General features: G+C 56.9%; 1 protein-coding gene and 1 long non-coding RNA gene across 2 annotated transcripts in view; both read right to left on the reverse strand.

Annotated features, from left to right (window-relative positions):
- Nucleotides 1-1,930: 1,930 nt before the first annotated feature.
- EVL (Enah/Vasp-like) overlaps nt 1,931-27,183 on the reverse strand; it is an 83,425-nt gene continuing 58,172 nt past the window's right edge. Inside the window, exons 4-14 of the mRNA XM_011951482.1 lie at nt 23,460-23,523; nt 20,485-20,549; nt 18,207-18,436; nt 17,261-17,382; nt 13,886-13,946; nt 10,380-10,443; nt 8,701-8,767; nt 8,543-8,605; nt 4,901-4,967; nt 4,355-4,412; nt 1,931-2,467 (exon numbers count right to left, since the gene is read on the reverse strand). Coding sequence (XP_011806872.1) covers nt 2,430-2,467; nt 4,355-4,412; nt 4,901-4,967; nt 8,543-8,605; nt 8,701-8,767; nt 10,380-10,443; nt 13,886-13,946; nt 17,261-17,382; nt 18,207-18,436; nt 20,485-20,549; nt 23,460-23,523 — 899 coding nt within the window. The 3' untranslated portion in view covers nt 1,931-2,429. The remainder of the gene's footprint in view (nt 2,468-4,354; nt 4,413-4,900; nt 4,968-8,542; nt 8,606-8,700; nt 8,768-10,379; nt 10,444-13,885; nt 13,947-17,260; nt 17,383-18,206; nt 18,437-20,484; nt 20,550-23,459; nt 23,524-27,183) is intronic.
- On the reverse strand, nt 5,956-7,731 carry LOC105518474. Its single transcript, XR_001002838.1, has 2 exons — nt 7,278-7,731; nt 5,956-6,992 (listed from the first exon to the last, which is right to left on the reverse strand). It is a non-coding gene; the product is annotated as an uncharacterized LOC105518474 (long non-coding RNA).

Below are 27,183 nucleotides of genomic sequence, written 5' to 3' on the forward strand. Positions count from 1 at the left end.
CGTGGACTGTGTGCTGAGGGGTGGTCTGGGCTTGAGCCTGGCCATAGGGAATGGGGCGCGAGGCCGCCCCAATGGCTGGAGCTTGAGGCCTGAGTGCCGCTTCCTCCAGGCCAGGCCCAGGTCCTGCCGTGCACTCCTGGCTCTTTGTGGGATGGTGGCTGCTGCTGGGCAGCGCTCCCTGAGGGCCTGCCACTGGTGTGCACACGCACCGAGGTGTGGACAGCAGAAAGCTCACTTTGGTCATCTATGTGGCCCAGAATCCCCTCCTAGCAGCCCGGGGACCCCACTGCTCCCTTGCCTGGCTAAGCCCTGCAGAGGCTGGCTCCCCCATCCCCCTGAGCCCACACCACCTGCCTCGCCCACACCCCTCAGGCCTGCTCACCTCCTGCTCTCCCTATCCCCTCCTGCGGCGGTGAGCATCCCTGAGCCCAGAGAGGGTCTGTACCCCATACCAGCTCGGAAAAGGGGCTGGGTGGGGTGGGTCCTGATGTCCCAGAGGTGGGCAGGCAGCAGGAGGGGTCCCTGGGTGAGGCCCTCCCTGCCAGAGAGGGATGGAGTGGGCCCAGCCCTGCAGCTCCCACCACAGCCCTGGGGAAAGGCGGCGTCAGCCTCCACGACTTAGGAAGGGAGACTGAAGCTATAGTCAGGGCTTGAAGGCCTCTCCATGAGTGGGGTGCCAGGGGCTGTCCCTGCTGACCTGGGAGATACAGGCCTCCCCCTATACCTGGGAGTGGCCCCCCATGGTGCTGGGCTCCCGTGTCCCTGAGTGGGCAGCTTGCTGAGTGGCGCAGGGAAGGGGCCTGAGCCCAGGACTTGTTCTGCGAAGGAAGTGCCGCTGGCCCCAGCACCAGGACTTTGAGCCGGGCGGCCCCTCCCTGTGCACACAGGCCCGCCCACAGGCCGAGGGGAGCCCCAGAGCACCCACTCCTCCTGCTGTGCCTGACGGGCGCCTCGTCCAGCACACTTCTGCAGACAGCGCAAAGGGACATGTCCCGGCCTCACCCACAAGCTGGAGGCTGGGCCCAGGGTCGGAGGGTGGCTCTGAAGACAGTCCTTAGAGCTCTCCTGGGGAGCCTACAGGACTCCTGGCCTGGGGGGCAGCAGGGAAGTAGGAGAGAGCAGCTCTGAGCTGTGGTCTGCAGGCCCTGGGTTAAAAGTGCCACCAGACCTAAGCGAAGCCACTCAGAGAGCTGAGCCTCCTAAGGGGCAGAGCAGTCATATTCCTGTTGCTAGGGCTGCCAGGAAGCCCAAAGACATGCAGTGTGCTAGGAGCTGGCCCTTGAGATCAGCCACTGGGTCCCAGCAGGCCAGTGCTGGTTCCCTCCCCTGCCATGGCCCTCGGGCGCTGGGCACACTGCTCTGTGGCCGCAGGAGGTCATGTGGGGGAACTAGGGGCATGAATGGTCACAGGATCTCAAGGCCTGCCTGCTGGTGGCCCTGGGTCCTGGAAGCTGAGGGTCAGAGCCTCTGTCTGTGGCTGCTGCCAGAGGGCAGGGGCCTGGGACAGCCCATCGCAGGCCAGGTGGTCCTCCCAGGAGACTTTGTGGGGCCGAGAAGGCAAAGCTGCCTTGCATTTGCCTGGTGCCTGCTGAGCCCCAAGTCCATCCCTGCCCTGAACAGGTTGCTCGCAGGGCCCTGCCCATCAGAATGCACACAGAGTCCTGTGAGGTTTGGGGTGTGGGCTGCTCTTAAGAGCCATCTTTCTGGGGGTCCCGTAGGGAGTTCCCTACAGACAGGACCTGAAGCCCAGCCCCAGGACACCAGCCCACCCTCCCGGGCCTTGGGAATGTTTGAGCCCAGGTTCCTGTTGAAGACTACCACCTTGCTCCTACCTACCACCCCCGGTCACCGTGGTCCCGGGCGCTTCCCTGAAAAGGGGCATCCCCAGCCTGCAGCGTGAAGGATCAATGCGAAGGCCCGAGCCCGAGGGTGCGGACAGTAAACTGTTTATTACTGTGTGGACACAGACACCGTGGTGCATGACAGACAGTTTCAACACCATGAGCGCTGGGGACAGAGCTGCGCCTGGACAGCTCTGCGGTGTGCAGTGGCGCCACGCCGGGCCGGCGGTCACTGCCAGCTGAGGCGCTAACAGCGCCACCTGGGAGAAAACCTGGAAACCGTCTAATGAAGCAGGTGACTTAGGGGCATCTCTCTAGAAACCCAAAGAAATGTACCTTAAATAAGCAAATATAAAACACAAAAAAGATGAGCAGACCTGGTGTTCTGTGTCAGGTAGAATCTAAAAAACCCAGGAGTTGCACTTGGTTTCCTCACTGTAACGTGTGGTCACAGGTCAGGACGGTTCGCGGCAGCGCGCCCAGGCTCCTGTGCGTGCTCCGGTGCACTGGAGTCTGGGGCTGGCTGGGCTCCTGGCTGTACTCTGTCGCCGGATGGACTCGACGTCTCAGCGCTGCGAGGCAGGCCCCTTACGTGGTGCTGATCCCGCTCAGCTCCTGCCTGATGGCTGCGGGACAGGGGGCGGCAGCTCAGGTGCAGCCAGGCTCCTCATCAGGGCCCTGCACCCCTGGTGTGGACCTGCCTGGTATCTGCCCCGCTCCATCTCCACGGAGCCCCACCCAGGCTATGGCGCAGACCTCTGGGGTGACGACAAAAGGCTTTGGGTCTCATCTGTTGTTCCTCCTGCGGCGGACCCTGCTGTCACTGCCCTTTTAGGGGAGGACCTGGCATGGAGACAGAGGCTGATGCTCTGCCTGTGGCCTCATTGCTGCTGAGGAGTGGTGGGCACTGGAACCCTGGTGTGAGGAGCTGCTTTGTGTGGGGACGCAGGGTCTTTGTAGGCTCTGGACAGGTGGGTGTCCAGGTGCCGGGGGCCCGGGAGCCCTTCCCCCAACATAGTGGAGGCCGAGGCTCTGCCCTTCCAGCTCCTGCAGGGGTCAGCAGGAAATCTTGGCCCTGGTCCCCAGGGACCACCCTGGCTCTGCTCACTCCTCGGGAGAGGCGGGGCCTCTCTTGTCTTCTTGTCTCCTCCCGGCTTCCTCACCACCCCAAGCTAGTGCACCAACCCCCTGCCTCCCAAATTTGGGCCTTTCCCTCCTTTCTCTGGTATCCACCCCCTCCCGGACTCCCCCTCCTCTATGTCAGCTCAGGCCTCTCCCTGGATGGACCTTGTTGGGCCAAGCGCCAACAGCCAGGAGAAGGTGAGGGGTGGTGGGGGCGGAGCATCCCCCAGCCACAGGGAGCGGCTTCTCAGAGCCCCTGGCCCAGCCCATGCCCCTCCCTGGGCTCTCGGCCAGGGTGGCTTCCACCGGGGCTGCACCCACGGCAGGTGGAGAGGCTGTGGTGGGCCCTGAGTTTCTGACCCAGCTAGGCCTGGGGCCGGATGGCGCCCAGCAGTAAGGTGGTGTGACCAGTTGGCTGGGTGCCTGCCTATCGCCCAGGCTGCCTTTTCCCCTCGTTTGTTAACTCCTTATCTCCCCAGCCCAGGCCTTTGGGGGAACTGGACAAACAGGAACTGAGTGCTCTCTGCTCAAACAAGGGTGGGCCGGCTGCGGGAGGAGGTCCGGGTCTTTGGACTCCCACCTGCCTCTTACCTCTGCCATCAGCCTCCACCTCTGTGTGCTTGTGGGACCCTTTTGCCCAGGTCACTGCGATGCCCTGGGGGCCAGACCCAGCTACACACCCAGGTGTCAGCCTTCGTCACCCTGGCTGGGGAGGCAGGTGGGGGAGCTGGCACAGGCTGTGCTGCACAGCTCTGTCGCTAGGTTGAGTCTGCCCTGCCCAGACTCCCCCTTTTCCTCTGGCTGCAGATCTGAGCCAGTGCGCTCAAAGGCTCTGGTGGAAACCAGAAGGACGGATGTGATGCATTGAGACCCGCCCTGCTCAGAAGCCAGAGGCTGCTCCCCGCCTGCTCCCCAGTCCAGGGCCAGGCAGACTGTGAACGAGCTCAGGCATGGAAGGTGCTTCTGTAGTGCTTGGTCTCCCTGTACCCCCAGGAAGGCAGAGTGGTCCCCTCAGAACCCCAACACCGGTGACTGGAGGTGGCAGTATCAAGAAGGCAACATAAACCACCAGGGAGTGAAATGACAGAAGCTCAGGTGGCTTCCTCCAGACCTGGCTCTGGAATGATGCTGGGGTCTCCCCTCCATGCACTTCCCACAGGAAGGTGCGCAGGGATGTGGAAGGTCGGATTCAGGCGTCATACTACCAGGGAGCTACAAATTCTTAGGCAAGCCACTTAGCTTTCCTGAGCCTGTTTCCTCAACCAGAGATTGTAAGAAGAATGAAATCTCTCACAGGGCCCAGTGCAGCATGGGCTCCAGCTCAAAACTGCAGGTCCCCAGCCTGGGTGACAGGGACCCTCGTCCTGTGGCCCGCCTGGGGCTCCACTCACCGTCGATGATCTCTTCCTTCACCTTGTGAAGCTCTCTGACCACCTCCTCGAGGATCTCCTGTTGGGAGAGGCGCGTCCAGGTGAAGGGACAGGCAGTGGAGACAGAAAAGCTGGCCTGGGCTGGGCTATGTCCGAAGGGTTCGGGGCCTCCTGGGCCTCTCCAGAGTTGCATCTGTCACCCTCGTCTCCTCGTGGCCCCCTTGCCACGCTGAGGGGGGACGGTGTGGGAGGCCTGGGAAAATCCTGCCGCCCCCTCCCTCAGGTAGACACCACTGAAGCTAAGGGCTGCCTCGGGGCAGAAAGCCCCAGAGGCAGGCCTGGGGGAGGTGCCCAGAAAGGTTGAGGGACATCCTAATTCTGGTGATGGCAGGGACTGGGGACGAAGGACAGGCTTGAGCACCCCCTTTCCTCCATGGCTGTTCCTTGACTGGCCTTTTGGGAGCCACGTGTGGGCCCCCAGGGCCTGCGGGGCTGTGCTGGTCAGAGACAGTCCCCAGCCTGCTGGCTGCCCTCAGCCTCTGAGGGAAGCGCACAGGGCACGCTCACCTGCTTCATCCGGTCCAAGTCGAAGGCATCCAGGGCCATGTCATTCACGCTCCCAGCAGGCTTCATCCTGGGAAAGGGCGGGTGCGGTAAGTGGGAGCAGGGCCTGTGGGTGCCCTGGCTGGAGATGGGTGTGGGGGAAAGCTGGCTGTGCAGAGGCCCCGCTCAGGCTGGGCCCACCTGCTCCCCTCGCTCCACAGAGGCTGCTTGCTTCAGACTCTGGCCACCTCAGACCCAGTCTCTACCTGGAGAGGTCTCCATGGATACTGTGACCATATTTCCCAACCCGAGAGCCAAGGCTGGCTGGGGTCAACAAAGAAACCGCTTTCTGATCAGAGAGCTCTTACACAGAGGTGGCAACTTAAGCAACAACATCGCACCCACCTGCTGCCTCCCTGGAAAGAAAAACAGTATCGACAGCCTCCTCCTCAGGCTGGGAGCTCATGCTCCAGGTTGAGCTGGGGTTCGGGGAAGCAGCAGCGGAGGCAAGAGGTACAATGTGAAGTTGCACGGTTGACACCAGCCTGGAGGCGCGCTCCTGACACACACCAGCACCCCCGGTGCTGGAGCCGGTGTGCAATCTTGGCTCACTGCAACCTCTGCCTCCCAAGTTCAAGTGATTCTCTTACCTCAGCCTCCCAAGTAGCTGGGATTACAGGCATGAGCCACCAAGCCCAGCTAACTTTTGTATTTTTAGTAGAGACAGGGTTTCACCATGTTGGCCAAGCTGGTCTCGAATTCCTGACCTCACGTGATCCACCCACCTGGGCCTCCCAAAGTGCTGGGATTATGGGTGTAAGCCACTGCACCTGGCTGGTTTTGCTCTTTCGAGGTAGTTTGCATGGACTACTTCTTTGAAAAGTTTCTGAACTAAGGTAACTGATTTGAATTTTATTTTTATTTATCTGAGACAGGGTCTCTCTTATCACCCAGGATGCAGTGTAGAGGCCTATCATGCCTCACTGCAGCCTCAACCTCCCAGGCTCAAGTGATCCTCCCACCTTAGCCTCCCAAGTAGCTGGGACTACAGACATGTGCCCTACTTTTTAAAAATTTTATTTGTAGAGATGGGGTCTCACTGTGTTGCCCAGGCTGGTCTCGAAGTCCTGGGCTCAAGTGATCCTCCCGCCTCGGACTCCCAAACTGCTGGGATGACAGGCATGAGCGCAGTGCTGGCCTGATTTGAATGTTAATGCGTCACATATGCATCTTCCCTGGAAGATCTTGGCAAAATGCTTGTCTATCTGGTCTTTTCAACGTGACTTGGTGCTGCAAGACACACTGCTGGGACCCAAGTTCCCTCGCACACGGACAGGGTGGAGGCTGGAGCCCATGGTTTCAGGGAAACGTAGGTGGCATGAGCCCCTGGGTGCGACCATGGGCACACACACATCTATCTCGCAGGGCCAGCCTTGGCTGCTGAGGGGTCACGGGCACAGATAAGGACCATCTGGTGACTCTGAGGACCACTGTTGCCCACAGCCAGGGAGAATAAGGATGAAGAATGCGTGTTCCCACACCCTCCAGATGAGCTCAAGAAAGAGGCCAAGCCTAGCCCTAAATAGGTCTGTAATTCTGGGTCCTGAGAGTCAAACGCATCTAGCCAGAGGCCCCTGGGTCCTTCAGGCCTCTCCTGTGGGTTCCAGACCCTATTCCAGCAACAACTGCTGGGACACCTGGGCCGACTGCTCCACCTCGCCTGGCCCTGGCCCTCTCCATCTGCGGCCCTGAGAGCCACCCAGCGAGAAACACAGCAGGCTTCCTAAGCAATGCAACACACCAGAGGGGTGGTGGTACACACTCCCCTTGGAGCCATCTGGAAATTAGAGAACAGATTTGTCTCAGAGCTAAAAAGAGACCCTATTCCAAGCATGAATGGCCTTGACAATGTTCCTGCCCGGTGAGCGACCCTTGGCCACTCACAACATGGCAGCCTGCCTTTGCTGCACCAGCAGGACATGGCGGGGTCTGCTGGGAGCACTGCAGGCTCCCCCTGCTGCTGTATCTGCTCCAGGGCCCTCGCTTTGCCCACTCTGGTTGCCTTCCCCTCCCCAGCCACCATCATGGCACCCTGTGCCTCAAGCTCCCTCACACCCTGCACATGAATACAATGTAAACTTCCAACTCCTCCCTCCCTCACACCCTGCACATGAATACAATCTAAACTTCTAACTCCTCCCTCCCTCACACCCTGCACATGAATACAATCTAAACTTCTAACTCCTCCCTCCCTCACACCCTGCACATGAATACAATCTAAACTTCTAACTCCTCCCTCCCTCACACCCTGCACATGAATACAACGTAAACTTCCAACTCCTCCCTCCCTCACACCCCGCACATGAATACAATCTAAACTTCTAACTCTTCCCTCCCTCACACCCTGCACATGAATACAATGTAAACTTCCAACTCCACGCTCCCTCACACCCTCTTCCTCACCCTTCCCGTTCCCCACCCCATGGCCTGCTGTCTACTCCGAGGTGTGGGAGAGCTCGCGGGTGGCTGCAGGCTCAGGGCCCTGGCACTTACCCTTCCTTCTGCTTGGAAGGCTGTCCCCATGATCTCCATACAGCAGACTCCTCCTCGTCCGGGTCAACGAAAATGCCAGCTCCCGGCAGAGGCCTGCCCCACCCCACTCCCCAAAGCACCCTGTCCCTTCCACCATGTGACCCGCGCCCTCTCCAGAGCACCCTCAGGACCACAGTGGCCTTGATCACACGGTGTTCTCCGCAGGCAGGGACTGTCCCCAGCACACGGCCCGGCTGACCATAAGCCTTCGACAAACCCCAGCTGACTGCTAAGACCGCCTCATCTCTGTCCACCTGTACTGGTCTTGGCATTGCTGCCAGGGCCAGGCCTGGCTCTGCTCTGCTTGCCACCTGTTTAGCTCTGCAAGGCCAGTTTCAATGCCTCCTGCTCTGTGACAAGGATGGTTTCCCTTCAATTTGTGGTGGCAATGGAGACATTCTTGATGCAGGTTCTAGAGCCTTCAAATTCAGGCCACATGTGCCTCCAGATACTATGTGGCTGGCTGCCTCTGCCTTTCTGGGCAACCTCAGTTCCAAATATTCTATCATGTTGTCATGCCAGCTTTTGACTCGGGAAATATGGTCAGCATGTCTGTGGGGAAACTGGCTGTGTGTGCTGGACGCAGAGGAAGGACTCTGGGCTGGAGGAAAGGGGTGGGGCTCAGGGCCAGAGACAGGACTAGTTGAACTGCAGTGTGCAGCCCTGGCTAGTGACCACACTCCATGTCCAGCTGTTGTTTGCACAGCTGTCCCCACCACTGCCCTGTGCAGCAGGGGTTAACACACCTCACTTTGTGGGGGGAAAAGAGAGGCTTGGAGAGGTCCCCTAACTTGCCCACTGTCACACGTAGTGAGTCCAGAGCTGGGACTCCAGGTTGGCCCCCCTGCACTACCTCTGTGGACAGGTCACTGCTCTCCTTGGTCACTGCCCTCAGAGGGAGGAGGAGGAGCTGCCAGGACCCGAGGTCCTGGGTCTGAAAGAACAGATCACCTTCCCAGAGCAAGCTGTTAAATGCCAGGATGTGAGACAAGGTGCAAGGGTGTTAGTCGCGGGATGAGGGACAGAGGAGCCCCAAACCCTGGGGAACATGTGAGCAGGAGGGTTGTTCGGTACCTAGAGTGAGGCTGCGACTGAAGGGGGCTCTTAGCTTCGGGGCTCTTTGCCACAGACGGGGTTCTACGGCAATGGAATGAAACAGACATGTGAATCGGCGCCAGCGCCCACCTCTGCCCCACCAGCCTCACCACTCAGGCCTTCCCGGGGCAGCTCACCTGGACAGAATCGAGGACACAGGTTTCTCCACCGAGTTGCTCCGCTCCCAGGGCTTCCGGCCAGCCTCTGTTAATTCATTTCATGGATGAAGAACCTCACAGCTGAGAGGACTCAGTAGCCACCCCAATCCCCTAAACATCCCAACAGGAAGCCCGCACCCATGCCGAGGGTGCAGAGCCCCGTGGCAGGAAGATTTGATTTGAGTCGAGACAAAACCTGGCTCCTTGTTCTCAGTCCCCCATGGCCTAGGTCAGGTTGACCCTGACCTGTGACCTGGTTCTGAGCCCTTCACTGTGCCAGGTCTCTCTGGAACGTGAGCCTGCTGGGAAGGGACCCAGTGACTGGAGCCACAGGGTGAGCAAACAGGACCTCCCTGGACATCGCAGCACAGCCTTGCTCCCACATGTGGTGCGGCGGCCAGGCCCCTTAGCCTGGCACCTGCTACTGAAGGGCTCCTTAGTCTGCCCCTAATGCTGCGCTTGGCTCTGTCCCATTCTGGCTGGCTTGTCTTTTCTTTTTTAAGGTAAGTGGTATTCGGTTATATTTTGTTCTACTCCAAAAGATTTGTTGCATTTGTTGCATTAAAAAGATTTGTTGACTTTGCAGGATGAGCAGAGGCAGAAGACAAAATCTCTAGGGGTAGTGGGGCAGCTGCCTGGCCCCGAGCTGAGCCTTGGCACCCTGCAGACCAACTGTGGGATTGAGGCAGTTTTCCACAAAGCCACCTTCGGGGACAGGCGCTGGGCCTGCAGGCACTAGACCTGGGGCTACAGACATGTCCCAGGTGTGTGGCCTTGAGCAAACCACTTTCCACACAGATGGGAACCAGGGAGCCCACTCACTGGACTGTTGGAAGAAGCAAACAGGGCGGGGCATTGATCATGTTCATCAACCAGAGGAGGCAGATCAACATGCCAGGCAAAGTCTTAGGAGGAGAGGACATGGGGTGCAGTCTCACAGGGAGGCGACACCCAACCCGAGCATGCCCGAGAGACACACACGAACAGCTGGCAAGAGCCTCCTCTGCCCAGCTAGGGCAGCCTGATGCCCCTGCCTCTCCTCGCTATGCTCACGAGCACAGGCCTGGCACAGAGCAGGTGCTGCAAAAATGGTTGTCGAATGAACAACCCTGGGGTCTTCCTCCCACTGCGAAGCCTCATCATACTCTCCTAATTACCTCCCATCTGCCACAGCTTAGACAGAGAGAAACCTGAGCCAGGGAAGGGGCTGCGTTTCGGGTGGAGCAAGATCTACTGCCATCTCTGTAATGTCAGTCATCAGCTGGTGTTTCATCGGGAGACATGAGTCCTGACACTGACACTGCTTAAGAGCACTGGCCCCGGCCAGCCTCAGGAGCCCTGGACACAAACTCCCACCCTGGGATGTGCTGGCAGGCAAGTGCCTTCCCTCATGCCGGACTCAGGGTCCTGGTGGGAAAGTGACGCGCAGGTCACCCTGGGGACCCCTCACAGTGGGTCTGCTCTAACACTTCCTGTGCTCCCGCATAGGCTCCTGGGGGAGGCTCTGGAGGACCCTTCAGAACTGGGCCTCCCAGCGGCCTGGCCCTCTGCTCAGGCATACTAAAGAGGCGGGATCAGAGGGTCCTCTCAGAAGGGTCCCCCCCCTCCCACTCTGAGACCTCATGCCTCAGTGGGGCCAGCGGGGGCCGCCCTCTCACCTGAGGAGTTAGGTGGCTGGCTGGCTGCTCGGGTCCCCGGAGAGGGGGAGGTACTAGGATCTTCCTAAAACGGAGAAGAAGGAAGTCTGTTTAGGAAGGCCACCTGGGACCAGGACAGGACATCACTGGACACTTCATAAAACCTCAGTTTTCCAAATGTCCCCAGTGAACACACATGACTTTTATAATTAGCAAAACATTAAATATTTAAAAGTGAAAACTCAAAATCTCAGTGCGGAGTGCATCAAGCCAGTGGACAAACCGGGGGAAGGGAAGGCTGCAGGGAGCTACCGGTTCTCTGCAGGGTGATGCAGAACTTCCTTCTGCCCCTCAACAGCCCCAAGCCCCGAGCCCCCGTGGGCCGGATGCCTCCCGTGTGTCATCTGGCTGACTTCTCGTGAGCACCCCGTGGAGTGGCCTGCTCCCCCTGTGCGGCACACACACCTGCCCGTGCAATACGTCTGTGGCAATGCTCAAATAGTGGACGTGTTCACCCAGCAGTGGAACACCTGACTCTCATCATGCACGGCACGTGCGTCAGGACGATTTTTCAGTATCAAGTACGCGCCACTGATGAAGTATTAAGAGTAACCCTTCCACTTGACGGAGCAGGATGCACAGCATTCAAGCTGCTGACAGGCGGCCTCCCAACCTGACGTGTCACTCCACTCCGAAGCAAAGAACCTCTGTCACCGTGGCAGAGGTCTTTGCTTTGTCTCCTCTGCTCACTACGTCCCCACACGAGAAGAGGCCTGGCACCTATCAGGAACACCCTGCGTATCTGTGTGGTGAATGAGTAAGTCCTGGGGGGGCTCTGGTTGAGAGACAAAAGCAGGTGCCAGGCTGCAGGTGTTGGGATGAGGTCCTTAGGCCTCCTCATTTTAAAGACAGCTGAATAACAGATTATGTCAATCCACACACACGTGTGGGGGCCGCGATGAAAGCTATATAGGGTGACATCAGAGTCACTAAAAAATTATCATCTTTTCTCGTATGTTTTTTTTTTTAAACCTCCCTGCTTAAAAGGGAAGTTATGCTTCGACTCTAGGCTGGGAAAGAGATGGCCACAGCGCTCCCCGGCCCTGGGCACAGAGGCTCGCATCCCTCCTCTGGCAGTCGCAGTCCGTGAGGCAGCCGTGCCTGGCGTGCCTGGGTGCAGGTTTTCAGGTGGTAGAACTGGTCCTTGGAGCAGTAACTCCACTGGCCCACGGCCAGCTCTGCCATGGCAGAGTGCCTGCCCAAGTCACCGGACTCCACATTTGGGGCTCTTTTCGTCTTTCAGATAAGCCTTCTTTCTTCTCTGTTAATGATAAACGTAGTACATGTTCACTGCAGAGAATTGGTGAAATGCCGGGAAGCATAAACGAGAAAATGAGCGCCGGCCATCAGCCTCTCTCCCTCCCACTGTACTTGTTTGGTGTGTGGATCTTCTGAAGGCCCTGCTCTCTTTAGAGGCTAGTCCCGGGTGTGAGAAGGGACCATGGCAAACAAGAACCAGCTGTAGCCAGGGGCCTATCGACAACAAGAGAGAAAAGACAGGGGTCTGAGGAGGAGAGTGCCATCCTTGGGGTTGAAGGTTTCAAGAATGTTCCTCTTTTAGAAGCCCCTGGGCTTTGAAATCCATTCTTAGAGCTAGAGGAGTGAGAGTTTTAGTTTTCAGGGGCTGGGACTGCAACATACTGGCACCTGATTAAGAAAGGCCAGCAATGTCTTCAGAGCCCCAGGCCTGTAGCTGGAACAAGGCCACAGTATTTTGATGTCTGTGATTATCCTGTGGCCTGCAATTTCAGAAATTAATGGCAAGTCAGTTGGCTAAACTCCACAGCATGTGCCAGGTACGGGAATGGTGGACGTGTGAGAAGCCCAGGCCTGGCCCTCCAAGGGCCTAAGATCTGGCAGGAGACAGTGAGTCTGCACAAGCAATCGTGCCTGTGCTGAGGGCCTGGGGAGAAGACCAGGGCTGGGATCAAGTAGTGAAGAGCTTGTGAGGCCTGGGGGTCGGGAGGCTGTTTTTTTTTTTTGTTGTTTTGTTTTGTTTTTTTTTTTTTTTGAGGCGGAGTCTCGCTCTGTCGTCCAGGCTGGAGTGCAGTGACGCAATCTCGGCTCACTGCAAGCTCTGCCTCCTGGGTTCATGCCATTCTCCTGCCTCAGCCTCCTGAGTAGCTGGGACTACAGGTGCCGCCACCGCGCCCAGCTAATTTTTTCTATTTTTAATAGAGACGGGGTTTCACCATGGTCTCGATCTCCTGACCTTGTGATTCGCCCGCCTCGGCCTCCCAAAGTGCTGGGATTACAGGCGTCAGCCACCGCGCCCGGCCGTTTTGTTTTGTTTTTGAGACGGAGTCTTACTCTTGTTGCCCAGGCTGGAGTGCAATGGTGCAATCTCCGCTCACTGCAACCTCTGCCTCCCAGGTTCAAGCAATTCTCCTGCCTCAGTCTCCCAAGTGGCTGGGATTACAGGCATGTGCCACCACACCCAGCTAATTTTGTATTTTTACTAGAGATGGCGTTTCACTATGTTGGCCAGGCTGGTCTCAAACTCCTGATCTCAGGTGATCCATCTGCCTCAGCCTCCCAAAGTGCTGGGATTATAGGTGTGAAGTGTTGCGCCGGCCGGGAGGCTGTTTTTTAAAGAGTAAGGTTTATGCAGAGAAGTGCAGGCTGAATGGGAGCTGGCTAGTGGGGCAAAGGGACCCATATGTGCCCAGGACAGGGCTGAGAGGTGCGGATCAGCTGGGAGGGCTATAGCCTCAGGGTAACACCAGCATGACCCTGACGAATGGGAGGACAGGGCAGGAAGCCTACTCCGGTCCCTGGCAGTTGTATTTCCTCTCACTCCGCACTGAGGTGGAACCTTTAAGGCACTTGTAGTTAAGGCTAATCTTAGCCCTGTCAGTAGCAGTCTTTTTATAGGAAAAGCTTAACACAGAGGAAAAGAGAATTAGCTGCCCTAAGTGGAAGCAGATGTTGGGAGTTCTGGCAGCCAGGCTGGCTCTGGGCTGCCTGCTAAGGACAAGAGCTAGGGGTCCAGGGCTCCTTTGCCACAGCTCACCTGAAGCTCCTGCTGGAAGAGGGGTCTTTAGAAACAGAAATCATTTGAAAACAAAAACCTCCCTGGGCTTCTGGCAGACGTGCCCCACTGCAGTGTACTCTTGGGAGTCCCAGTCCCGACGAGACCCTGGTTGGTCTGTGCTCCCCGGGGCTCCTGGGCAGGCGAAGTAGCCCTGCGCTGCAGTGCCAGGGCCCCAGGTTTCTCCCCTGTTGGGCTGCAGCTCCAAGGGTGGAGCAGTGTCTGGTCGGTGGTGCTCAGTGAGGGCAGGTCTGTCGCTGGGGCCAGGGTGGTGCAGGGGCAAGCGCTGCAGAGACCCTCCGCCCCTCCTGTGAATCACCTGAAGAAGTGCCCATCCCACGCAGGTCCCAGAGGCCTCGCCTGAGATCAGAGAGCCTCCCTGGCGATGCACTGATCTCAGTGGGAAGCCTGAGGATGGGGCAGGCTGCTTGCTTACCATTTGGCTTTCATCTTCCTTCTTCTCAGCTGGCTTGTCTGACTGGGAGGCTGCTTTTCTCCTAGGCACAGAGAAGGGGAAGATAGAGATCAGCTCCTCACATTCTCACACTGTCCCAGAACTCTTCTGCCTCCTCCCTGCCAGACCCACCCCAGTCCTCAGATAAACCTGTGGGGGAAAATGACGGTGTGAAGGAGGCGGCTTGTCCAGGCCCCGTCTGGTGAGGAGCCAGGCCCAGGCAAATGTCCAGGCCCTCTGTGTGCTCATGGCCTGGGACACGAAACTGGTTTAGGCAGAGGGCGAGAAGCCTCTGTCTGTTTAGCTCTACTGGTGGCAGCTGCAGTGTCCGAGGGGTGGAGGGGAGGCGGGCGTGCTCTGTTCCCAGGACACCGAAGACCTGGCCACATGGGACAGAGAGGCACTTCTCTGGGCTGCAGTCTGTCACACAGGTCAGGACATTGGACACTTTCACCCTAAGGCCCTCGTGTCTCGGAACTCAGTTAACCCAGCCACGCCCTCCCCAATCTAGAATGCCACTCAGAGCCTGGAAATGCTCAGAAGAGGAGCCCTGGAATAGGTCCACGTGACGCCCTTGAGTCGGTTCACACACCTCCCCAGTATGAATCCCCGTTTCATGTACTCTAAAACCTCACCCATATTTTTTGGCCTCAGTGGTATCTGTTGACCTCCCAGATCTACACAGGCAGACCCTCAGTGTTCCCCAGAGATAGGCTTCTGTGGCTCTTCAACTTGAGATGAACTGCCCATCAAGCATGGAGCTGGTCTGAGGTGTGGCGAGGGGCCATGGCCTCTGTCTGTGATGGGCCCATCTGGCAGCCTCCTCAGCTACAGCAGGGGCCCCTTCTTTAGCTCTCATCTCAGGACAGGTCTGCCCACCTCGTCCCTCAGCCCAGAAACCAGGGAACCACCCCTGACACCAGCTTCTTGTAACAGTCAGCCTGGTCAGTTCTACCTCTAAATCTGGGTACCCGCCTGTCCTTTTTGTCTTTACTTTTGACACCTTCCTGCATGCCCCCATCATCTCTTCCTGGACTGTCAGAGTCTCCTAACTGGCCTAGCCAGGATCATTTTCACCTCACCAGCTGCCCCCCAGCAGCCAGCGTCCCATCTCTTAGAAACAGAACGCTGACCAAGCCACTCGCTCGCAGGGGGTGTCGGCAGGAGGAGTGTCTGTGAAAGTGCTGCTAAACAGGGGCTTTCCGTCCATGGTTATTTCCCTCCTGTCCTCCACTACTGGCAGAGAGACTCAACTGCATGCCCTCAGAGGCAGGAGACAACCAACATGAAAAGAAACCTGGCAAGGGCATTGTCATCGTCAACTCCACCCAGGAGCCATCACTAAGGTGGATTTCAAAGAGCAACCTGATTGATCCCTGCTGAGCTATGCAAAGCATGTGTGTTCTCGGGAGGGCCTTGGCTCTCCCACCAGCATCTGAATCTCACTGGCTCCTGGCAATACTGGCCTTGTCCTGTTCTTAGACAGAAAGGTGCTTCCCCTCAGCTTGGTCTAGGACTCAGGGAGAGCATTCATATTTTCTTTTCCAAAACGATTTCTATTTCTCTGTGGCCCATCCTCCCCTCTGAGTGCTCTGAGGTGGAACTGGATGCCCTGCACCAGGAGGCTCCCTCTTCCAGCCAGACTTTTGGTCCATTTCCTCCACACCTAGCTCTCCAGGCACAGAGGGTGTCGGCCTTCCCAGCTTTACCTTAACTCTGCCCACTGTCCCCCTCACAGCACAGGACGTCCTCATCCTTCCGTGAGCCCTCCCGGCCTCTCCCCCATGGAGCCCTTCGCCTCTTTGTGACGGCTGTCAGCCCCGCACACCTGGACTCACTCACAGGAAACTGCTCAGAAGCCTGCCTCCTGTCTTGGTGATTTACACACGCCGAGGCCCGTGCTGCGGATCCACCTTGCTGTTCCCTGAAACACGCGGAGCCTCCCCTCCCTGCCATCTGTGATGCACGCAAAGAGGCCCTTGGCAGGAAACCCAGGCTGTGTCCCCGCCATGAAGTGCCACACCAGCTGCCTGCACCTGTGGGCCTCTGTCATCTCGCGTCATCCTCATGGAGCCACGGGAAGGTAATGAGAGGAACTAGGACTGCAGTGTGAAGACCCTGGGCACACACAGAGTTCTCACTTGCATCAGCCAATTGGAAGGCAGCTGGGAGGGCCAGGAGAAGGCAACAAAGTGGCAGGGGGTGGAGGTGGGGTTACCAAGGGAACAGGGTCCCTCCTGTAGCTTCCTCTATTCTGGCAGGAGAGGCTGCTCCTGTGCCCTCTGCTGCCTAGGTGAGCCACGATATTGGTAGTCCAAGGTGAGCACATTCCTGATGCCAAGTCATATTTTATTTTATTTTATTTATTTATTTTTTTTGAGGCGGAGTCTCGCTCTGTCGCCCGGACTGGAGTGCAGTGGCCAGATCTCAGCTCACTGCAAGCTCCGCTTCCTGGGTTTACGCCATTCTCCTGCCTCAGCCTCCCGAGTAGCTGGGACTACAGGCGCCCACCACCTCGCCCGGCTAGTTTTTGTATTTTTAGTAGAGATGGGGTTTCACCGTGTTAGCCAGGATGGTCTCGATCTCCTGACCTCGTGATCCGCCCGTCTCGGCCTCCCAAAGTGCTGGGATTACAGGCTTGAGCCACCGCGCCCGGCCGCCAAGTCATATTTTAAAATAAAATCCAAGCTTTGCATCCCTTTTGAGAAAGACCTGGATGATCTCCCCACCTGCTCGGGTTTCATCTGGGGAACAGCAGAGAGCCACAATGGCAGGCTGCAGCCACACCTGCTGCAGCGAGCAGACACACATGGCCAGGTCTCAGGCCCTAGAGTCCGGCCGGGATGTAGATGGAACTGCTCTCTCTCTGTCGCTCAGGGCAATGCCCTCTGGGCTCCTACCCTTCATAACTCCTCCTGAGTCCTCCATAACGAACCCTGGAGGATGGGGTGCCTTCACCACACATTCACCAGAGTGTCCTCTGCAAACTCGACCACTGTGGCCACATCTTATTTCTGTTAGGATCTTAAGAGCGAGGACTGTTCTTTTTCCTGCGTTTATCTCTGAAATTGTCTCCAAATTTATCTCTGCTCAGGACAGGGCTAGTACATGATAGATGCTTCAGGAAATACTTGCTGAGCTAAAATGAAGGATTTGGAGTTTAAAGGACTCCTGTGGGCTTGCTGCTTCACACTAACCCCTTGAGAAGTAACCCCAGGGGAAACTTAAGTAACAGTTTCCCCTGCTTGGCTAAACCCAGGGAACAAAGATTCTGGGGCCAAGAAAGGATTCTCTGTGCAGCACTGGGGGCCAGGAGCTTCCCACTAGGCACAAGTCTCGGGAGGTGTAGAGACCTACCTCTTGGCCAGCAGTTTGTTCATTTCCTCCATGAGGCCTCCTCCGCCACCCCCACTGCTTGCCCGGTTGGCATCGGACTTTGAGGTCCCACTGGGACTGGAGCCTCCAGATGCATCTTCTGGCTGAGGAAAAAGGAGGCCACGTTTTAGATTCTGCTGCTGATGGCAGAACAGGGAGCAGCAACTACGTGAGGGGATGCAGGGGACTGTGTGCGTGTGAATCCTATGGCAGCAGCACTGCAAGGGGCCTCACGGACCATCTAGTCCATTATTCCCCAACCCCACCGGGGAGAAAACCAGAATCAACAGAGGGACAAGGACCAGCCCAGGTCACACAGGTCGCAGACACGCCCCAGGCCTGCAGGCTCATGGTCAGTGTCTTTGCCAAGACCAGCCATGACACATGGTGGGAGGGAGGGAGGGGAGAAGAGACTGTTCTGTGGGAAGGAAACACAATGTAAGCCAAAGGTCTGTATCAGAGCTATTCTTACAAGCACAGTTCCAGAACATATGAGCAAGGGCTAGGGAAGAAACAGCCAGGTGGACCTAGTTGCCAGGATACAGCTTTGTACAGTGGAAAGGGCAATGGACTTAGATTCAGGAGACCCAGGCTTGAGTCCAAAATCTGTTATTTATAAACGGTATGACTTGAGCAAATTATTCAAGCTCTTTGTGCTTCCACTCCCTCATCTCTAAAGCGGGACATATTTCTTGCCCCACGCATGAAGGTCAATGTGAGGCTCAATGGCTAACTAAAGCACCTCATAATTTCAAATTGCTGTCCCATGCGATTTCTTATTTGAGAAAAAGGGGCCAAGGGCCAGCTAGCTTTGGGCAGGGAAGTAGTTTGCTCAGCGTCTCGCAGACGGGGGAAGGAACACAATCGCTTTGCAGATGGCATAAGCGTCCCTCGGTCCCATTCCCGCCCCGCGCACAGGAGGTCTTACCCGTTGGACTCTTCTCAGCTTGGCCCCAGCTATGGCAGCGGCCAGTCCTGACATGGAGCTTTCGTCGTGGCTGGACCCCTGGGCTCCTCCAGCTGGCAGTGGGGGTGGGGGAGGTGGGGTAGCCCCTGTGGGTGGAGGTGGGACTGGGGGTGGGGGTGGCGGTGGAGGCCCACTACATGAGACAGGGGCGCTGGCTGCAGATGAGGGATGCCCTGGTGGGAGGATGGGCCCTGAAACGCAACAGTGAGGCTCAGCCAGCTCCAGCACTCAGCTGGGGGCTAAGCCTGCTGCTCTCAGCTCAGGTTCCCCAGAGGAAGGACAGAGGGCAGGCTGCTCCTCAGAGGGATGAGGAACAGCTCCAGGCCTGCTTCATCCAGGAAGCCCCCATGGGATGAACTTGGCTCTGGCACAATTATTCCCTATTCTGGTGTCCTCAGTACTCCGGGGCCTGGCTGGACCCACAGTGTCCTCTATTTGCTTAACATTCCTTGAGCCCAGGCAATTTCCTCTTGCTCCAATCATGTTTTTCCAGGGGGAGAGGAAGCTGTCTGGTTACAGTTTGTGCCTCTTCTCTTCTCTGCTCCTTCTAAGAACCTAGCATCCCCTAGGCAGAAGCTAGTCACCAAGATCCAACTGTGACTGACACTTGGTCTTTGGAGGCCGTGGCAGGTACTGTGGGTCCCAGGGCCAACTGGGGGCGTGGGTCAGGGCGCAATGCTGAGTGCTGGGCTCCAGCATCATCCATCCAGCCCCCTCCGCCAGCGCTGCCTGAGCCTGTTTTGTGCCAGGCAATGTGCTAGGTGCTGGGTATGGTGCCGGGGAAAACCAGCCACAAGCTCTCTGCTCAGGGTGCTCACAGCCTGTGAGGAACAGTCAACAAATTGCACGGGTGAATGCAGATGGAGGACTGTGGCAAGCTGACAAGTGTTACCAAGGGCAGGCACACGGCACCATGCTGGCATAGAAAGAGGTGCTCCAGCCTGGCCAGAAGTTCACGGAAGACTTCCTCACAGAAGTAACTGTGCGCCGGGCGCGGTGGCTCCAGCCTGTAATCCCAGCACTTTGGGAGGCCGAGATGGGCGGATCACGAGGTCAGGAGATCGAGACCATCCTGGCTAACACGGTGAAACCTCGTCTCTACTAAAAAAATATGAAAAACTAGCCGGGCGAGGTAGCGGGCGCCTGTAGTCCCAGCTACTCAGGAGGCTGAGGCAGGAGAATGGCGTAAACCCGGGAGACAGAGCTTGCAGTGAGCTGAGATCCGGCCACTGCACTCCAGCCTGGGCGACAGAGCGAGACTCCGTCTCAAAAAAAAAAAAAAAAAGAAGTAACTGTAGAGCTGGGACATGACTGGAGAGCAGGGGTTCAGTTAGGTGAAGAGGGGTAGGCAAAGTGTGAGGAAGGAGGAAAAGGATGTAAAGTGCTTTAGGCACCAGAGGGAGAGAGGGCGGGCACAGGCTGTTCCAAGAGTGATGGGGAAGGCACGACTTGATGACAGCGTCAGACCTGCATCAGAAATGCAGAGTGGCTGGTGGGGGCGCAGGAAACCTGCAGCAGTTAGGTGGGGGTGATGGGGTCAGTCAGCATCTCACAAGCAGGGCGCTCCTGTAACCAGTAGGGGCTCGGGTTTCTCATCAGTAAACAGGATAATAGTTACCTGCTCACTTCATAGGGTGTTTGAGAAAATGAAACAAGACAAAGCACATGAAAGCACTTGGTAAATTATCCAGTCCTTTGCCTATCAGTGAACATGACAATTTCTGGAAAACCCTTATCCTTCTCCTTTAACATGCTAAGCTCCACCAAACGTCCAAGACGGACGTGTGGCAGCACCTCCTGTGGGAAGTCTTCCCTGACCCAGGGTGGGCCTTCAGCACCTGCTCGTCACTTGCCACAGTGTGCGCTATGTGACACGGCAAGGGTGGGTGCGCTGTCTCCTTGACTGGACAGTGGGCTCCCTGAGGGCAGGAACTGCATCTGCAGTCGTAGTCATGTCCCCAGCCCTTAGCGCGGTGCCTGAGACACGGGAAGTGCTGGCTGAATGTCCACTCCGGAGGAGGCTGGTGGGCAGTGGCCAGACCCAGCTGAGCAGACTCCCCAAGCCTCTGCTCTGTTCTCTTTGCTACCCTCACCATCTGAAGTGGCGGTCGCACTTTGAGACCGAGGCTCCCCGTAGCTACTCACACAGCGCCCCGTGTGTCCCTGGGCCTCATCTACGTGGAGGGGCTACCACCCAGCGCCAGCATGGGAGTCGGCCCTAGGGGAGGAGGGCTCTCACCTGTGGCCGAGGTTCTTCTTTCTAGAGATTCCTGTCGCTGCTGCTGGTGCTGCTCCATCACTTGTCTGAAAAGCAACCACAGCGGGGCAGTCTGACTTCTCCACACTGGAGAGCACACTCTGTGCCTGTGCTGCGCTTGCAGGCTCCGGCTTCAGTCAGGTTTCGCCAGTGCTCCACAAGCACCCCTGTGTGCCACAGCTGCCTCTACTTAACAGGAGGGGGATGTGACTGGGTCCAGCTCCCGAAATGGGAGCACCAGCTGTCTCCTGAGTCTCAGGCACACTGAACACAGAGCTCCTCATGGAAGGCCAATGTGATTCCACTCCCTAGAGTGACCAAGCTCTTCCCTGGGCTAGATGAGCACATCTGGCTTTTGGGGGCCTGTGGCCTCAACAGACCCAGTCTCAGGAACGCCTGTTCTTAGGACCTGGCCAAGCTTTTCCCGGCACAGTTCTCAGGTGTGTTTTAGTTGCCAGCGGAAATGGACACAAAGGCTACACTTCTCATTTTCTTTACCACAGACCGGCTACAGGCCCGCCTTCGTCTCGGGGGCCGTTTGGTACGCTGAGGCACACTGCTACGTGTACCACAGTGGGAACTCACATCCCAGTTCCTTATGGCAGGGTGGCCTCAGGGTGCTCTTCAACGCAAGCTGAATGAGGACACTGAGCCCCAGGTACATCCACAGAATCCAGGGACCGAGTTCTGGAGTGGGAGGCACCTTAAGAAATCATGCAGGCCACAGACAGCATCAAGAGCTCAGCTGGTGTGGTACAAACTGAACACCTGCTATGGAAACACAGGGTTAAGAATTGCTCTGAAGGCAGCTCTGGGCTTGGTGGGAGGGAATGCCAGAAACATCTATTTCATGGGGTTCTTGTAGGGTGTATGCCTTAACTAAAACAATATGGAATGCCCAGGTGCAGTGGCTCATGCCTATAGTCACAGCACTTTGGGAGGGTGAGGCGGGTGGATCAGGTCAGGAGTTTGAGACCAGCCTGACCAACATGGTGAAACCCCGTCTCTACTAAAAATACAAAAATGAGCTGGGTGTGGTGGTGTGCGCCTGTAATCCCAGATACTCAGGGGGCTGAGGCAGGAGAATCTCTTAAACCCAGGAGGCAGAGGTTGCAGTGAGCCAAGATCGCGCCACTGCACTCCAGCCTAGGTGACAGAGCAAGACTCCGTCTCAAAAAAAAAAAAAAAAGGAAAAGCCCCTTTTAGCATTAAGTTCTGAAAGGCTCCCAGCAGCATCTATATTAGTGTCTCAAACTGCTGAAACCTCCCCAGCAGGAGCCACACACCTGGAAAACCATGGTAAAATCACAATATGTGAAAAATACTCAAGTCACGTCTGAACCTATGATACTGTTTGGATGCTTGGAGTCTCTGCCTCACTAAGTCTTGCCCCTGCCCGCCTCCAAGAAAGTGGCGTGGGACAAGCGAGAGTCTCCCCTGCCGCATGTGTGTTCCTGTCTTGAGGCAGGTGTGTGTGTGTGTGTGTGTGTCTTTGCGTGCGATCACGTCTTGGGGCAGGTGTGTGTGGTTCCACCTTGGGCAGGTGTGTGTCTGTGTGTGTGTGTGGTCCCGCCTTGGGGCAGGTATCTGTGTGTGGTCTTGCCTTGGGGCAGATGAGTGCTTGTCTGTGTGTGGTCTCGTCTTGGGGCAGGTGTGTGTGTGTGTGTGTGTGTGTGTGTGTGTCTGTGTCTGGTCCTGCCTTGGGGCAAGTGTATGTGTTTGTGGGTATGTCCCCTGCTGTTCACACCCCAACCGCCAGGCGGTGCTCCCATTCCCGGCCAGCCAATGACCCCACACAGCTTGGTTTAGGCCCTGGAGTACAGAATTCAGCACTGCGGGTGTTGAAGAAGCAGTTTCGAGAGAAATGAAGGACCCATTTAGCGGCCATCCACTCCTGTACGCTTACACCTGGCATCTGGTGGCTCACTCCTTCACGCCTTTTTGTGGGTAGGGCCGGCCTTGGGTCCTGGCAGGGAGCTGCAGTTGGAGTGAGACTTGACTGCCAGTCTGGGTTCTGCCTGACTCCCTGGTTACTCTGGGCTTCAGCCGGCTCATGGGGACAACAGTAAGAAAAGCCCTGAGGGTGAGTGGATGAGACAGGCAGAGCAAAGACAACACCATCTTCACATCGGGAAACTGAGGCTTGGAGCAGGAACTTGCCCAAGGTTGCAAGGCACTCATTTCTCAGTCTTAGGAAAAGGCCAGAGGAGAGGAGGTCTTGGGATAAGTCCCATGCCATTTGGTGAGAGGGGTAGGTGGGGGCAGACGCGAGCTTTCCTGACTCCTAGTCCAGGACTGACTTGAGTGTAGCCACAGAGAGTTGCAGCTTGACTCCCTATCTGACAAAGTTGAGTGAGGAAGGCCCGGGCCGGGCCCTACCTCCCTTGACACAGAAGAGGCAGAGGACCCATCGCTGAGAGGGCAGACCTAGGTTCAAGTTCTGACTCTGCCATTTCAGGGCAATGTGACCTTGGGAGGCTGCTCCATGGGGACCCACCATGACTGTAATTTCAGGACAACAGCCTTGGCCCTTCCTCTTCCCCTCATGCTAACACTTTAGAAGCTCCATGGGGTGAGAGGGTTCATTCCTGTGGTCCCTAGCCCCATCCCATGGGAGCGACTGCCCCCCAGGCTGAATCCCTCATGCCTGGACTGTCTCCTGCTACACTGGGGAAGAGGAAGTGAGGCGACAATGGAGAGCACTTGGGCTCTGCTGGGTCACCCTGAGAGCCATCCCGCTGGAGGTCAGTAGCACTCTCTGTAGAATGCCAGACTCCCACAGTCATTCCTGGTCTTGGTGTCCGGGACTAGCGGCTGCGCACTGGCCCCCTCCTGCAGCGTATGCCTCTAGGAGTCCTGGCCCTGGCTGCTGGTGCATCCTCACCCGTTGAAGGCACCCCTGGCCACCCAGCCCGGTAGGGAGATGATCAGCCTGGCCCCTGTGGGTGCTGGGTTACCTTCTCTGGATGTCCATCTCATCAGGAGAAGGGCCATTCTGCACCTGACGCTGGCTGGAGGGGCCTGTGGGCAGAGAAGCACAGAAACAGAGTGGTTAGAGGAAGAAAGGCCCCAACAAACCCACCTGGAGCGCTCTCCATCTGTGCCCACCGCCTGGCTGCAGAAGAGACATCCTTAAGAACCTTTTTAAATGTTGGCCTCACTCACACCTGTGTATCACTCACCCCACCTCACTCTCTCACCCTCTCTCCCTCTCTCTCACTCATGGCTCTTCATTCTGAACCAATAAATGAGACCCAAACTTTCACACGGTTAAAAATTACCCCTTTCAGTTACTGACCCTGCTCACCTTCTCTCTCAAACTATCTTCTTGCTGCTTCAACCTTCTTGCTGGCCACCATCCCCTCAACCCTTTAACACTGAATCTGGCCTCTTTACATCCCACCAGGATGTTCTAATTAAAATCACCAGGGAACTGGGGATTGCCAAACCTAACAAATCCACTTGATTCCACTTCCTTTTTTTTTTTTTTTTTGAGACGGAGTCTTACTCTGACGCCCAGGCTGGAGTGCAGTGGCGCTATCTCGGCTCACTGCAAGCTCCGCCTCCCGGGTTCACACCATTCTCCTGCCTTAACCTCCTGAGAATCTGGGACTACAGGCGCCCGCCACCACGCCCGGCTAATTTTTTTTTTTGTATTTTTAGTAGAGACGGGGTTTCACTGTGTTAGCTAGGATGGTCTCGATCTCCTGACCTTGTGATCCACCCGCCTCGGCCTCCCAAAGTGCTGGGATTACAGGCGTGAGCCACCATGCCTGGCTGATTCCACTTTCTGAGCAAAGGACAGACACTGACCGCTGGCAGATGTTGCGGTCAGAGTTAAAACCTGGGTGTGTCTGAGCTGAGGCCCATGCTTCTAGCCCTGGGGTGACCCCTGCTGTCTGCAAAGGACGTCTGGAGCTGCAGGTGGGAAGGAGCCAGGCCCTGCCCTTGCTCCTCTTGTTCTGGACTGGTGCGGAACTTTCTGGCCACATCCCTGCGCTGGACCGTGAAGGAGGGACCTCCTGCTGTGCAGCCCTCCTGTTCAGAGGAGGCTGGAGCTGGTGTCTGTGCAGGGCTTCCTGTGCTGTGCCACAGCTAAGCTTCTGCCCCCACCTAAGAAAAAGCTGACTGTTCCTTCTCTGCCAGCTCAGGTGTCACTAGGGAACTGCAGAGTCACAGTGACCGGCGGAGGGGCTCTGGGCAGGCTGCTCTCATACTTCCCTCACTCTTCCCTCACTAGATGGGGAAGAGGCTTTGTTTCTGCCCCAGGATGTCCCCACATCGATGATGTGGGGACACCCCTGTTCCCTCCTACTTCATAGAGGACCAAGGTCTTAGTGGTTCTTCCCTCCTTGTTCTCAAGAAACAGAAGGAATGAATATGTGAATATTATGAGAGCAATGTCCAGGCACTTTTCTTAATTTAATGTTAAATCTAACTCTAATTCTCACAACCCTGTAAGGCGGCTCCCATAAGGACTTGTAACAGCTGGGAAGCCAGGCCCAGAAAGGCTAAATGGCTTGCCCAAGGTCTCACATATAGCAAGTGGCAGATGCAAACCACGTGCAAATGCCACTTTCTTTCTTAAACTCCATCAGACAGTGGTGTCAGATTGAGACCAGCTTGAAGAACGAAGGATAAAAGTGGCAGACTCATATGCTACCAAAAGAGCTGCAAGCTGCCCTCCGACGGTGTGCAAGGTGCTGTGGACACGTGTCCCCGCCACCCCCCGACTGCCACTCATCCTGGCTGAGGCGGGAGGAATTCCTGGCGTTTCCGCTCCATGTCCGGGACTCGTGCCTGAGCCGCTCTGCTGTGAGTTTGGCACAGGCCTTGGGCTCTGGCTTGGACAACTGGACATCCGCCTTGTTCTAAGACTGGGTCTCGAGGGCTGAGTTCACTCCTGGATCTGGATTTTGTCCTTCTGGGGGCTGAGTCCCTGTCTCTGTGACCCGTCTGGCATTTGGTCTGAGGGTTGGCCCTGCCCTAGGATGGAGGCCTTTCCATGCTTGGGCTCCACCAGCTGCCGCAAGAGCCTTCTGTCTGTGGCCTGGCCTTGCCCAGGTCACCGTAACTGTCTTCCACCCTTGTCAGGACCCCAGATGGCAGCCAGCTGCCCGCACAGAGGCCTGTGTGGTTTTGTGCTTTGGATTCCCCATTTTGCCTGCTGGGCTGGTGTCCTCCCAGCACCCTCCCAACCTGTTTCTCCAGAGGGTGGGGAAGTCCAACAGGAGCCCTGACCCTTCGAGGGGGGCTCTGGCCCCTGCATCTAAGACCTAATTAAAAATTGGCTGGAGTTTTAGACACGACAGAGCAGGAAAGGATAACACTTGATTGCACTGATTGCATAAAGCTTGCCATTCTTCTTAAACTAAGAAAGTGTTCAATTGTTTTGAGCCATCATGGCCCTGAACATCATGAAGTACAGTCCCTTTGTTTTAGGGGTAGGAGCTAAGGCGCAGGGGTCTGTCCCATGTCACCCAGGGTAACTGTGACAGACCTGAGGTTCCCATCGTCTCCTTACTCCTGGCCTCCTCTGCCCCCAGCACAGCTTCCCTGTGGCAGTCAGCAGGAGGGACAGGGACGAAGGTCATTGCTGCAGATTGCTGGTGGTCCTTGGGAAGCTCCAAGCAGCAGCCCCTCAGCAAGTGATTCTTCAGTGGGAGGAGTAGCTAAGGAAGGCTCCTGGCTGCTGGTAATCAGACTGCCTCGTGTCTAGTGGTGAGGCACTACACGACTTCCCTGGGGGATGCACACAGAAGCCAAGGTGGAGGATGTGGCACCTGTCCCATGCTGCAGATGAGTACCTTAGAGCCACTTCTCGCCGCCCGAGCTGAGCTTGGATCCCACAGGAGCCAGGGTGATGGGGATGCTGGGGGTCCCAGCTCTTCCCTCTCTGCCTCCCACAGCTTGTTAGGTAATGGAGTCTCATTGGTGCTGTGTCGGCTGCCCCACAGAATGCCCCGCTTCTCTGCCGCCACCTGACAGCCTCGGCGTCTCTCTCGGACCCTCACCTCCACTCTCATCCTGACAGTGCGGCCTAAATGATGTCTGGAAAACACAGACACGAGCCGCACTAGGTTGGGCCCAGGCTCCACTGAGTAAGATTCAAGGCTTTCAGGCTAGGCCCCAGCCCACCTTGTGGCTGCGCCTCCCCGACAGCCCTCCACAGCTGACCTCCTCACCTGCACACTGGGCCTGGCTGCACTATGCTTCCCGTCTCTGTTTTGTGCGCTTCTCAACCCATGTGGGTCACCTTTTTCTGCCGTCTCCACCAAGCAAGGCTTCCAGGCCCAGCTTGGTGGTCACCTCTTCCATGAAGTCCTCCGCAGGTCCTCATGCTCCTTCTCACCAACCGGTGCCCATGCGCCTCTCTTAAAAACTCGCAGCTTTCTTACCCACATTCCAGTAATCTGGGAGCTGCCTTCTCTTCTGTACTAGACCCTGGGCTTCTCGCGGGTAGAGAGTACGTCTCACTCCGCACTCCACCCTCACAGCCTGGCTGGCATCAGACACTCGGTATATTCTACTGAACTGAGTCAGGAAAGGGAGAAGGGGCTCAAGCTCACTTACCCTGGGGGAAAGGTTCAGGTGAAGGAGTCATGGTGAACTGACCTGAGTGAAAACAAAAACCTAGGAGGTAAGCCACAGAGATACAGGGCTTAGAAGGGGTCCCCCAAG

This window comes from Colobus angolensis, unplaced genomic scaffold (assembly GCF_000951035.1).
Source record: "Colobus angolensis palliatus isolate OR3802 unplaced genomic scaffold, Cang.pa_1.0 Scaffold32, whole genome shotgun sequence".
In the NCBI taxonomy this organism is placed as follows: domain Eukaryota; kingdom Metazoa; phylum Chordata; class Mammalia; order Primates; family Cercopithecidae; genus Colobus; species Colobus angolensis.